We start from the raw sequence: 13,327 nt of genomic DNA, 5'->3' as shown, positions 1-13,327 counted from the left end.
GTAGGTGTGAGTATGCCATCATTCTATCCAGAGAGCCCTGACTAATACAAGGAGCCTCAGTTGGTTAAGTGCTGACTATGTACCTATGAGAATGAGTAAAATCTTCAGAATTCACATATAAAGAAGCTGCGTGCACATGGCACCCCTTATCCCTCCCTACTTGCATAACAGTTTTGCTCAGAAACCTCACAACACAGAAGGAAAAACAGATTCCAGAAGCTGCATGTCTTGCCAGTAGGCGCACTGCACACAAGGGAATGTCTCTTATCATCACATGTGATATGAGTCCCGGTGATCAGTTCCTCCCTTCCCTGTTCACCCATCTCACTAATAGAGGATGCACCCTTCTTTACAGTCTACTTTGTAAGGGGGTCCCTTTATGGTAGGAAGGAGAACCTTGACCACTCACCTGAGCTATCAAGTCTCCATTTTCTGCATGGACTAAGATCACAGCTCCCAGGCCTTTGAGGAAGGTGAAGGCTTCGTATAGCTAAAGAGAAATGGGGCTGGTGAGAAATCAAGGTGCAGCAGTTCGTGTCTTTAAAAGGCTGCTCCTCTGCCCACTCCTGCAGCCTCTGCAGACCCCATGGGTCACCGTCTTCCAGATCGAGAAGCAGGAGACTGGGTGGGGCCAAACTGATTCAATCAGAGGCTCATGGTCCCAGTACAACACCTCCATCCTCTTTGTCTTTCTTCTGAGACTCATGCGTGCAGGTGGGGTGGGGGTCAGAGGCAGGAAGCACCAGTCATGATTTCACACATATATACATACTGCCACTTTCATGCACCCCAACCAACTTCCTGCTTCTAGATACCCTGGGTGTCTGCACCAAAGGCCTCAAGGATGCTAAGTAAGCTGTTATCTACTTCAAGGTGCTTCTTTGGAGGACCAGACATGGAAAGGCCACCATTGGCCCAATTCTGCAGTAATAGCCAAAGAGCAATTCCTAACCATCCTTGGATTTCACTGGTATTAAAGCACTCAGCACTCTGACAACCTCTAGAAGGGTGGAGAGAGTAAAAGTCCCAAGTCCAGAGATACCGGGAAAGATGTTCCCGGCTGCCCAGCAAGCAGCGGGTATGGCAAGCTGGCACTGGTGTCCACAGTTTTCTCTAGGAGGAAGAGGGGATCTGATGATGGAGGGAGGGTGGGTGCGAGCAGAAAGCCCACCCTTGGAAACACACAGCGGTGTCTTCTTTAGCTCTTTGCACCTTGGGCCAGAGAGCTGATATCCTTCTGATGAGAAAACAGACTGAATTCCTCAGTGCCTTGCATTCATCTGAAGGCCACAGCTGGCCTCTGCAGAGCCACTGTGCACTGGTCCCCAGCCTCCCCTGAGTCCCAAAGGGAACTCCAATGCTCAGCCTGCAGCAAGTACATGCATATCCAGAAGGCAACTCCTGAATGTCTGCAATGAGCTCCAAGCAGCTGCCCAGAGAACGCCGGAGGAGAGCTATGTGAGGGACACCCCACCAAGGACCCCAGCTCCAAACTCTCATCTCTTTTTAGGGAGGAACAAAAGCAGAGGATGGGCAATGGTCACGTTGCACTTAGTACTGAGAGCGAGACCTGAGCCCAAGACGTAAATGTTCTCCACCCCCTCATGCCCCTGCTCATCACAGCCAGCTCCAGCCTGTACTGGTGAAAAGGAGAAGCTAACAGCAGGGCTTACCTGGCTGTCGGACATCTGGTACAGGTCCTTATACGCCATATAGACTTGGAAGGAGTTGACACCTATCACAAGATAAGATGGAGAAAAACATGTTTGAGTTGAGGTGAAGGTCTTTCCAGTAAGTCAATGACCAGGTACACAGTAGTAGCTGATAAGAGAGAAGATGCCACGGGATCCATGGCAGGGCACCAGACCGAGCTTGGGGGTGGCAGCCAGTCTTGGAACCTTCTGGGAAAGATCAGACCTGAGCTGGATCTGAAGGCAGAGGAAGAAGGAAGGGGATAGAGAAGGAGGGGCCTGGAAACCGTGCAGGGGGTGGGGGTGGGGGGGGAGAGTGCACATAGCCTTCTTTTTAGAAAATGTCTTCCTCCAACTGAAGCAAAAGAAGCATGTGCCTCCTGACTGCATTGTTTTAAGTGTAGTACGAATACACAAGGTGAAGTTCAGTGCCAGACCCAGTTCAGACCACACGCTGGTGCATGGTGCACAGGACATGCAATCAACCGTTATATCTAGTGCATAAGTCTTTGGCCGCTAGGGGGTGCCGTGGAGCACATTCTGTGATGGCCAGACAGCCCTGGAAGCTGCGAGGTCCTGGGGGTGAATGGGGAAGGCTGAGGAATCCTGCAGAAGGAGGGTGCTGAAGGCTCTCGGCAGAGCAGCAGAGCAGGCATGAATTTAAAAGAGAAGAAAGGGCAGGTCTTGATCATGAGGAGCAGTCTGGGGGAGCACGGGACAGACAGGAGAGAGCTTGTCTCTCATCTCTCTACAAGCTGCTTGAGGACAGAGGCCATGCCTCATGGATCACTTTGCCTTGCTCATCTGGGACCTGTGATGTTTGACTCTGGTTTGTAGTTAGAATATGAAAATATTTGGAGGAGAAAAAAAAAAAAGAGTCTGAAGCAAAGAATTAAAGGGGATGAGACTTCTTTTGCATTCAGTGACAGAGACAAGAGGCTTCTGATATGTAGAAGACGACCGTCACAAAAATTTCTTCTCTAAAAATAACGGGAAAAATTAGGAATGAAAATTGTGCTCTAAGATTAGTATAAAAACATCAATGACTAATCAAGTATACTCAAGTAAAAATGTCACAATTAGTATATGTATGTGGGAAGCACAAATATGGTGATTACGAGACCGCATCCCTTGCAGAGATGAGCCTTTCTGACACAGTCACAGACACAGAAGCAGTATCACTGTCACCGTCAATCTCCGGGCTCATCGGGTGAGCTGGAAACTCAGACACTGACTCTGCCATGGTGTGAATGTGATGTGTTTCCCGTGTGTTCATGTGCTGGGGTCAGGCTGCCCGCGGGCGGACTTTGGGGTCATGACTGGATCCTGGGGGCTCTGACATCCATTCACTCAGGGGGGTGCACTCAATGCCCTACCCTTTCTCTTTTCACTGTGTCCTGAGGTCGTGAGTGGCTCTGCTCCGCCCCATGGTTCCCATGATGCTCTGCCTCGCCTCAGGTAGAGCAATGGAGCAACTGGCCTTGGCTGGAACCTCTCAGATTGCAAAGAAATAACGCTTTTCTCTTTCTAAACTGTTTCAAGTTCCCACCCTCAGGGAATTCATGGTCTGGGCTGGGGTCGGGGCTGTGGAAAGCAAGCTCACTGAGTGTTGTGAGTCATGATGGAGCTAAGCTAGGGGTTAATGGATGGGCAGGAAACCCAGTGTGGCATCTGTGAAGGCCTTCTTCCAGGAAGCACAGCTCAGCGGAAAACAGAACTGACTAAGAAGAGATGCTTTAAGCAGAAGGGTGCTTTAGGAAGTAGAGGGACCGGAAGGGAGTACATGGGACAGAAAGGGAGAAGACCAAGCTGTGGAACTTAGGGAACATTTAAAATCCTGTTCAGGAAGCTTGAGCTGTTCCTATTAGTCACCAATCAAGAAAAGGAAGTGTTTCTCCAGTCTTAGGGAACAGTGTCATGAATACCCAAATCTAAGCAGACATCCCCTCCCTAATAGTATGGCAGTCACTTGTCCCTGAAGAACACACAGCTCTATTGTTTACTCCCCTGCCCTCCCCATATCCCTTCTCCTCACAGACACACACGAGTTGCTAGGTACACAGAAATGGACTCAGACTACAGAGCTAGGTGGGGACTGCGAGATCACAATGGCAGGTTCCCCTAAGATGACTACATGTGCAGTAAGAGTCAGAGCAGCCATCACGGAGGAAGTGTGCCGTTCTTCCAGCAGGGCACGCACAGACACAGGGAATCTGTGATAAGAGTTAAGGGGGCAATCGGATAGTCACACAGGGAAAAACCCACACAAAAAGCGAGCATAATTAGTGATTTAAAAAGTGTGATAAAAGCCACAACGACACCCTAGCTTGAGATTAGCAAAGGCACCACAAATGCAGTGGCACCCAGCGGTGTAACTTCAGGAGCCAGGGACTCTGATGTGGGCTATGCCTGAATGGATGGGAGCATCTTTCAAGAAATCAATTGGCCATAAGAGCCAAGGTCCCAGAAAACATTATAGAAAACATTATAATTTCATTTTTCAGCATCTAAGGAAATTATAAAAATTGCAAACTAAAGGTTTTGTATGGAGATACTCACCGAAATGCAATGTATAATAAAAACAAACAGGAAACCTAAAAGCCCACTAAAAAGAAAACAGTTGAGCAAATTAGCCCTTGCATTTCATAAGCAATGCTATTAAAGAGTTACTCGTGGAGGGCAATGTCACTCATAAAACATTAAGTGAAAAGAAAGATTCCAAATTACAGTGACTGTATACCGCTTAAGGGGAAAAGTTGCTGACATAGACAGGAAATTGAAGGCAGTAATGCTTAGCTAATGTCACATTGCAATCGGAAGCAGAAGCGGAGGGGAAGATGTTTGCTTTTCTGGTTTTAATGTATTAGAAACAATGATACTCTCATAATGAGAAAACACAGACTGTATTGTAAACATTAAAGGTGTATCCCAGCACCCCTTGAATCCCCTGAAGGACAGGTACTTCCTCTCTGGAAGGTTCCCTCTGAACTGACCACTCATGACCTGACTTGTTCCATCCTGTTACCAGTCTTCACTTCCCTTCTGTCTCTGTCTGACCCATTTCCATGCAATGCAATGAACGGTTGAACATGTCTGCCATGGGTGGAGTCACCTGGTGTGAGCCTGAATGGGATACAGAGATGTATGGTCATGAAAGTCATTCACAGAGCCAGACAGACAACCAGTGTTCTAGAATCGAAGAGCAATGGAAAGGTTGTACCCCACAAGGCCAGAGCCAACTTTCAGGTATTTAAGGGCTAAAGCAATTCTGACAGGCTAAGGAGAAAGGGCTCTGCTGATCTGGGTCTTGAGAATGAGCATTTGACAGGAAGAAAAGGGACATTCCTATGGAGAAAATGACTTGGGCAGAGGCTAACAGTGAGGCAGGTGGCAGGGGATTGCAGCCATGGTCTCAGGCTTCAGAAAGAGTAAGGCTAGACCAGCAAAGGCCTCCCATGTTGAGTGACGGAGACAAGGCTTATTCTGTTGGGAAGAAATGCTTCCTCAAAGCTTCAAGGAGTACAGGACAGACTCCCTGAAGAGGGAGCATGTCATTCCATCACTCAACAGAAGTGTGTGGCTCTAAGTTGGGCTCACAGAAGACAGTCAAAGGATTCTACAGCCCATTCTAGGCTTTCACTGACCTTTGTCCTGCACCAGCACCTCCAGCTCCTCCCGAACACCATCGTACCAGCTTGTGATGTCCACGTGCAGGGAATAGTCACAGCAGGACTTGGTGTCTGCTGCTTCATGCCACTTCTCAAAGGAAGTCAACAGGCTGGACCCAGGCTCAGGAACAACATGGTCAACTGGGGCAGAGAGACATGTGTCAGGATGCTTAGATCCCAAGCTCTTGCAACAGTGGCTATCACCCCCACTCCCACCTCATCAAGATTATCATCATTGCCACAATCATCCATCAACACTGCCACCATCATTCCCATCAATATCACCATATGACCACCCTCCTATCATCATCATCATCATCACCCCCCACTACTGCCACCATCACCATAACCAATGCCATAATCATAACCCACAACCATCAACATATTCCCACCATCACCTCTCTAGTGGTTTAAATGGTAAACCACTACATCCATAAATCTCAGGCATTTGATTACATGTTCCCCACTTGGTGACTGTTTAGGGAAGTTGAAGAGGTGTGGCCTGTTGGGGGAGGAATGTAACTAGGAGTAGGATTTAAGGTTTCAAGAAACTCCTGCCTTTCCCAGTGTGCTCTCTGCCTGCTGCTCCTAATCAAGAAAGAAGCTTTCACACTGACTCTGGACTGATAGCAAAGGAACCTGCACAGAACCAAACTAGGCCCTCTGAATGTGGGTGATAGTTGTGTGACTTGGGCAGTCTGCGGGGACACTGGCAGTGAGACCAGGATTTATCCCTAGTGCTTGAAGTGGATTTTTGGAGTCTATTGTTTTTGAAGGGATATCTTGCTCAACCTAGATGGGGAGGGGAGGCCTTGGTCTTGTCTCAAGTGATGTGACAGACTTTGTTGACTCTTGATGCGAGGCCTCACCCTCTCTGAGGAATGGATGGGAATGGGGTGGGGAGAATGTGGGGGGAGTGGGAGGAGAGGAGGGAGTGGGAACTGGGATAGGTATGTAAAATGAGAAAAGATATATTTTAAAAATTAATTAATTGAAAAAAAAGACCTGAGCTCTCAGGATGAAGAGGAAAAATAGCACCAAGAAATTTGATGTTGGATCCAAGGTTGATACTGAAAGAGATAAGGAAGTTAGGGAGGAGCCTGATCTGAACTGGAATAAAGGAAGGGATGTCCTCAGTGTAAGGCCTTTCTAGCTAAGCTCTCAACTTGGGGAAAGGACTAATGGGTTTAAAAAGCAAAAAACAATTTTAAACTGTTGCAAATGTGATCTAAGGGGGCCAAGGTTTACCCCAAGTTGGCAGCTGAACTTAGCAGTGCTGTCCACGTGACTTTGGCTTGAGTTATGAAGTATACAGAAGTAAAGGGGTCCTGAACCCTTCCTCTGGGGTTCAGGAGAGCCACTGAGGTCAGGTGTGTGGCATGCATGGTGCCTACATGGCAGTTCTGAGGGGCCATCTTGTGAAGCTATGAAACTACAGCCTGGATTGAATTAGAGACCTCAAGATGTTGGCCATGCCTGAGCCACAGAATATCTGCCAAGGAATCAGCCCAATCAAGAGAAGCACGTTGCAGGCAGAAAAGCTATGTAAGCCCTTTGACATCAGACATGGAACAACAGGAATCGGAGCTTGCCCTGCTGGGTTTCAGGCTCGCATTGATTCAGTATTTCCTTGCTTGGGTCCATGAACTATTCATTATGGACTTCCCACAGGGCAGGGAACCCTGATTGCTCTTCGGGCTGAGGAGGGAGGGGGACTTGATTGGGGGAGGGGGAGGGAAATGGGAGGCGGTGGTGGGGAAGAGACGGAAATCTTTAATAAATAAAAAAAAAAGAAAGACTTGAGTTGTCTTATCAGGCAAGCCATACCCTCCTGGTTCTGGTGGTTCAGACATGTGACTCTGTTGGTAGTTGCCTTATGTAGCCTCTTGTATGCTCTGCAGAGATAAGTAAGGCTGGGGAGCTCAAAAATGAGCTGCTTGGAATTGAAGGGCTTAACAAATGAATATTGTCTTTTTAAAGAAAACGTCATCACAACAGGATCCAAATTAAAGCAGGTCTAATGGTAGTCCCAGGTCCAGGGGGGCTGCAATAAACTGGGAGGCTTCCTGGCCACTCCACTGCTTCCCTGGCTCACTGAGGCAGACAGTACTTCAGGGAGGTTAGGCCTGGCCCTGTGACTGAGTTTAGCCAATGTGGGTGGGAGCCAGAGCAAGAAAAGGGATGCTGCTGCAAGAGGAAGTTGGGGATCTCCCAGGCCCATCCAGCTTACTGGCATGGGTCTTGAGTAGAATGCAATAAGTCTGTCTGCGTTCCAAAAGTGGAGTGCCTCCGTGCCCTGATCCAGCCACAGCCTGGAGTGGCCACCACAGCACTTCCCTCCTGGCCACACATATAAATGCAGAAGAGTAAACAGTGTTTGAGATTCACTAGAGATGTGATTTGAGTGGGTCCGTCAAGTACTCATGCATCTGAAGCTGGGTCCCCGGGGTTCCAATGCTGAAACTTTCAAGAGGTAGGACCTAATGGAAGATGACTGGAACACTATGTTTGTGCCCATAGAAAGCACTGATATAGAGTTCACTCCGTGAGTTGATGTCTTTACTAGACAGTGAGTTCTACCTTGTGATCTCCTCCAGTCTTACATGGTGTTTATACCATGATGCCATTTACCAGGAGTGTGTGATTCAGGAGTCTATCAATCCTGAGTCACAGGACCACTGAGTTGAGGTACTTGGTGATAACAATGTATAACAAAAGAATCCAGAGCTTGTTCATTATGTAGCATTAGAATAGCATTATTGTAACAACACTGATACAGCTACAACTAATATAACCACTTTCTAGCTGTGTAACCACAGGCAAATCACTTTGCTCTGTGAGTCTCTTCCACCTTCTGTTGTAACTTCAGCCAAATTCACACTTCAGAAAGTTGTTCAGAACATTGTTTGTGTTTAGCTTGATCTCCCTATGATCCAAAGCATTCTTTAAATGACACTCCCTCTGTCCAGCATACCCCCAGATCAAAATCTGCTACACTTCTAGGATCAGAAAGGCCACTGTCACGCATTGGGAGGACTTTTACCTCTTTCTTCTCTCTTTCTTTTCTCTTTCTTCTCTCTCTCTCTCTCTCTCTCTCTCTCTCTCTCTCTCTCCTTCCCTCTCTCTCTTTTAGAAAGAGATACATTTGAACCAAGCATACATTTGAACCAGTGTGGTCCAGCAAAGCTGAGAAAAAGACTTGACACTTTTAAATTTGCTTCATTTCTAAGACTCTAAATGCAGACTTTCATCTCATCCTGAGCATTGAAATCCATAATTCACTAGTCATTTTTAGGGAAGCAACCATAGGGAAGAGTTTAGCAACCTGGGACTCCACTTGGCTTGGGCACACCCCTGTTTAAATAATAATGTACTTGGAAGCCTGAGACCCTCACCTGCACATATTAAGCACACACACCACACTCTGAACAATGCACCTAGCAACCTGTTAGCCCCTCAGAACTCCAGATGTATCGAGCTTCATGCACACCCCTCTCTGAACAATGGAATAGGTTTTTTCTTTCCCCTAACAATCATCAATCTTAGGTTCTATTGAATCATGCTCTCTTCATGCCCAGGTAGGACACCAGAAAAACCTAGCCAACTTGAACTGGTTTGGGGTGCTTGTACAGTAAGGCAAAACTGTGTTCTCAAAGGGAACTTTTGGGGAGAATCTCCTATTTACCAGCTTATGTCTCTGCATACTTGAGAGTGTATATGATTAGACTCAGATGTATTATGGGAAGGGATATGTACAGTAGAAAAATAATTATGTGACCTAATCTATCAATCAAAATAGAACCACCCTCACTATGGCTCTTAGTAACAAAACTCCTCCGATCCCCATAAAAATAATGGGGTTCCTGCATGTCTTCTTCATGTCTCCTGCAGTGTATTCTGACCTATTCTGGCTATGAGTTGAATCACATGTCTTTGCTACATTTGCAAACCTATGGGAACTTTTGTTTCAATTCCTTGCATACTAGGCTAAGAACCTGCAAACACCCAGCCTGACTATGCCACATTGGTAACAATTTCACCTTGATACAGAGTAAAGTAACTTTTAAAAGTTTAATGCCCATATATCTGAACTCTTTTGTGCTGTACAAGAGACACACACAGCAATGACCTATATTGATTGTGACAGGAGTGTGGTGAGGAGTTTACAGAGAACTCTGATTATAGGGCTTGGTGGATCAAACACCAGTGTGTACGAACGGTGAGGGGAAAGCTCACTGCCCACGTCCCTAAGGCCAGGGACAGTGCCACTCACTGATCATTGTGGTTCCACCCGCCAGTGCTGCTTTGGTGCCCTGGAAGAAGTCATCAGCTGAGGTCATGCCCTGGCAGGGCTTCTGCAGGTAAGTGTTGACATCGATGCCCCCAGGAATGACCATTCGTCCATTGGCCTCGATGGTTTTCACTCCACCAGGAACAATCAGGTTCTCTCCTATTTGTCTAGAGGCAAATAACAGAGAAATCTTTAGTTTTTAAAAAGAAAACCAAGCATGGCGGCCAACTGTACAGCGTCAACTCCTCTGAGTCCATGTTTCCTACCCAGGCTGACACAGGGCACTGGTCTGAAAAGGAGAACTCAGATACAGCACCCCCAGGGCTTAGAGTCTGCTGTAGCATTTGACAGCAGCCTAGGCTAAATCCAGAAGCACCACAGGGCTGGTCGCTTGGCTAAGCTATCTAGAAGACTCCAGGACGTGGGATGGCAAAGCTGAGAAGAAACCAGCCTCTCTACAAAGTGGTCAGGCCTAGGGTACTTTGTCTTTTTGACAGCCCCTAAAGAATACAGAAAGAGCCACTGAGTGAGGCCATGATAGGTCTTATCAGTCCCACAAGACTTCACAGACACTTGTAGGTACTGAAATGTGTCCCCTGAACATTCTTTTTTTTTTTTGGTTTTTCGAGACAGGGTTTCTCTGTGGTTTTTGGAGCCTGTCCTGGAACTAGCTCTGTAGACCAGGCTGGTCTCGAACTCACAGAGATCCGCCTGCCTCTGCCTCCCGAGTGCTGGGATTAAAGGCGTGCGCCACCACCGCCCGGCTCCCCCGAACATTCTTATGTTGAAACTTTAACCCCATAAATTCAGAATATGACTGTAGTAGGGACAGGGTCTTCACAGAGGTAAAATAGGTCACGAGGGTGAAGCCTAATCCAAAAGAACTAGAGTTTCTATAATAAGACATCAGGAGGAAGACAGCCAACAGCCCTGCACAACTGTGACACCTATGAACTGTATCCGTGATCAGAATGGCAGACCTCAGTGGTAAACAACAGCTCTCTAAATAGACTTAAGAACTGCCCAAAAGAGGGAGACCATGTCTGGGACTGAAAACCAAGCCAACCATCCAGAGCTAGTGGAGTCCTGGATCTTGGAGGAGAACCTCAAGTCACTACTAAACCAGCATAATCCCTAAAAACAACCCAAACATTTGTCCTCATACCCACAGGCAAGTGTAGTTCTCAACCCTCATCTAAGACACGTCTCTTTACAACAGATAGAGACCGTGACAGAGCCACAACCAATCAAAATGCAGAGCTGTGGAGCCCAGTCCCAGGACGCATCTATAAAACACTCCCTCACTCGAGGAGCAGGAAACGCTGCAGAAGAGGGGGTGGAAAGATCGTAAGAGCCAGAGGATGGGAGACTTTCTTCTGAGACTGTGTCTCCTAGTAATGTCAGAGGCTGCACCTGTCAAGTCTCCCTGACGTGACTGTCCAAACATGAGAGGAACAAGGATGACAGCCACTGACATGCCGAAGGGGGACAGAAAAAAGTCCATGAGGACTCAACTCTACACAAAAAACTACAGACAACTAAGGAACACTGAGAGTAGGAGACATTGTGTCCCCAGGGAAACGCACATCAACTGGCTATCACATACCAAATGGCCAGCCCTGACAACATACATACAAGTAGCATTGTAAAGACCAAGCAGGTTATGTTTAGGAATATATATATATATGTATATAAGTATACATATCCTCAGGTAATAACAATTCATGAGAAAAGAGGCGATGAACTTGAAAGCAGTCAAGGAGGGATATATGGGAGGGTTTGGAGGGAGGAAAGGGAGAAATTTAATTATAATCTCAAAAACAAAATAAGACAATTCACCTTTTTATAAAAACATTAGGACAACGAAGCACACAGAGGGATAAGCCTGTGATGACACGGGATCAAGATAGTATCAATGGCCAAGAGAAGCCTTTTTAGAGGCACCTGCCCTGCTGTACCCAGACCTGGGAATCTAGCTGAACAAATCAATCTGTGTGTCGCAGCGCTGGGCTGTGGGATGGCATTACATGGACTGGGCACAGCGCCCTCACCTTAGTCAAGAAATTGGAGTACAGTTTTAAACAGGCAGGAAAGCTTCCAGGGCTACTGCAAGGCTTCTGGCAAATGATAACTTTCCGGAGGGACTCTTAGCTTCCCAGAGGGCTGGACCAACATGACCAAGTGTGCTATGCTGTCCAGCAATCTGGTCCCTGCTTGAGATAGGAGCCCAGGAGGGAATCTCACAACAGGTCTGGGAAGGGCAACCACAGCAACTAGCAGCCTGGCCCCTGTGGAAATGTCAAGGCAACCAGAGACAGTGTCCACCAGAGCAGGATGAGAGCTCAGCCGCTTCCAAAGTCATCACTGGGATGGCATCACTAAATCCAGGTGGCAGCAAATTTACTTGAAAAGCCAAATCCAGATGCTCCAAATGCCCCCTGACTTTTATAAAGTGGACAAAGACATCAGTAGTGGAGAGGAGAGTATTGCCATGGTGACCATAACGCCAGTCCCAGTAAGCACTCAACCCAGGTACAATGCAAAAGCCTCAGGCCTCTCGAGTGAGAATGGACAGAGTTAGAATGAGCAGAAACAGGTAAGCAGGCCCACAACAGCTGAGTTCTCCTAAGGAACCCTGGCATCACACATGGCTGCCCCATAGCCACAAGTAATGCAGTGGAGGCCTGCCAAGGGGACATCCAAACCCTAACTGTGACAGCTGTCATGAGAGCTGTCCATCTCCCTTCCATAGTTCCCACCTGAGCGCACAGACTCCCCTCCAAACTCTTGGGATCCTCTGGAAACTGAAGGAGCTTCAGGAGGACATGTAGCTCATTAAGGCTACAAGTGGCCCTACTGAGCACTGGGCCCCTTCTGCAGAGCTGAATTTCTTATTCATACCATATGAATCATCTCATGTAGTACCCAGTATGTGTTCAACATGGAAGGGCAACGATCTGAATATGACTCCCCCCCCCCACTACAGAGGCAGCACAACCCAGTGAGGTCACCTGAGGAGCCACAGAACCCCAGCCTGCGTGGCTCAGCACCTTGCCAAGGTACCCAAAAAGCACTCATTGTAGGGCCCATTCTTACCTCCCTATTAGCTCTGTAGTTCCCAGAACTGGAAAGAAGGAAGGCAGTAACCAGCCCACACTACTGAGCCCCACTCTTTACTGTACTTTGCATAAGTGGTCTCTCCTAATGCACCCCAGCATTTCCAGCCTGTTAGGACCAATTAAGTCCTGACCTTCAGCTGCTCTTCCCTGTCTAGAGCCTTCTAATTGAAGTTACTAGAAGCTGTGCCTAGCCTAGAGGATCAGAGGATGGGATTTTCACCTGTTGGCCATTGACTGCAGTGTATTTAAGCCTCCATGGCGCTATAAAAAAAGGGGGGCTTTTGGTACCAGTGTTTGAAGGTCTGTGTGTCGGTCTGTCTCTGTGTGTGTATTCTCAACCTCCAGCCCCTTGCCCGAAGTTCACGAACTGGGTTCTAGTGCATAGAGCACAGACGGGGGCTGCAGTGTGCAGCACCAGCCTCCTCCTCCCATCTTCTTCCAAATCCTAACGCACACATGGCCCCAGGCTGGTCCTACTGGCAGGGCACCTTCCAACCTAATACTCAACTTTCCCATCTTCTCTACGCTCCCCAACCCATTTGCTCATGTACCATATGC

General features: G+C 47.6%; 1 protein-coding gene across 2 annotated transcripts in view; it reads right to left on the bottom strand.

Annotated features, from left to right (window-relative positions):
- Positions 1 to 13,327, bottom strand: part of Crmp1 (collapsin response mediator protein 1) — a 54,136-nt gene that overhangs the window by 14,499 nt on the left and 26,310 nt on the right. For both annotated transcript variants that reach the window (XM_005365951.2, XM_005365952.2), the window contains exons 3-6: positions 9,633 to 9,817; positions 5,336 to 5,500; positions 1,674 to 1,735; positions 410 to 490 (exon numbers count right to left, since the gene is read on the bottom strand). In XM_005365951.2, the coding sequence (XP_005366008.1) occupies positions 410 to 490; positions 1,674 to 1,735; positions 5,336 to 5,500; positions 9,633 to 9,817 (493 nt within the window). The remainder of the gene's footprint in view (positions 1 to 409; positions 491 to 1,673; positions 1,736 to 5,335; positions 5,501 to 9,632; positions 9,818 to 13,327) is intronic.

Source organism: Microtus ochrogaster, unplaced genomic scaffold (assembly GCF_000317375.1).
Source record: "Microtus ochrogaster isolate Prairie Vole_2 unplaced genomic scaffold, MicOch1.0 UNK5, whole genome shotgun sequence".
In the NCBI taxonomy this organism is placed as follows: domain Eukaryota; kingdom Metazoa; phylum Chordata; class Mammalia; order Rodentia; family Cricetidae; genus Microtus; species Microtus ochrogaster.
This window is presented reverse-complemented; position numbering and strand designations above follow the sequence as displayed.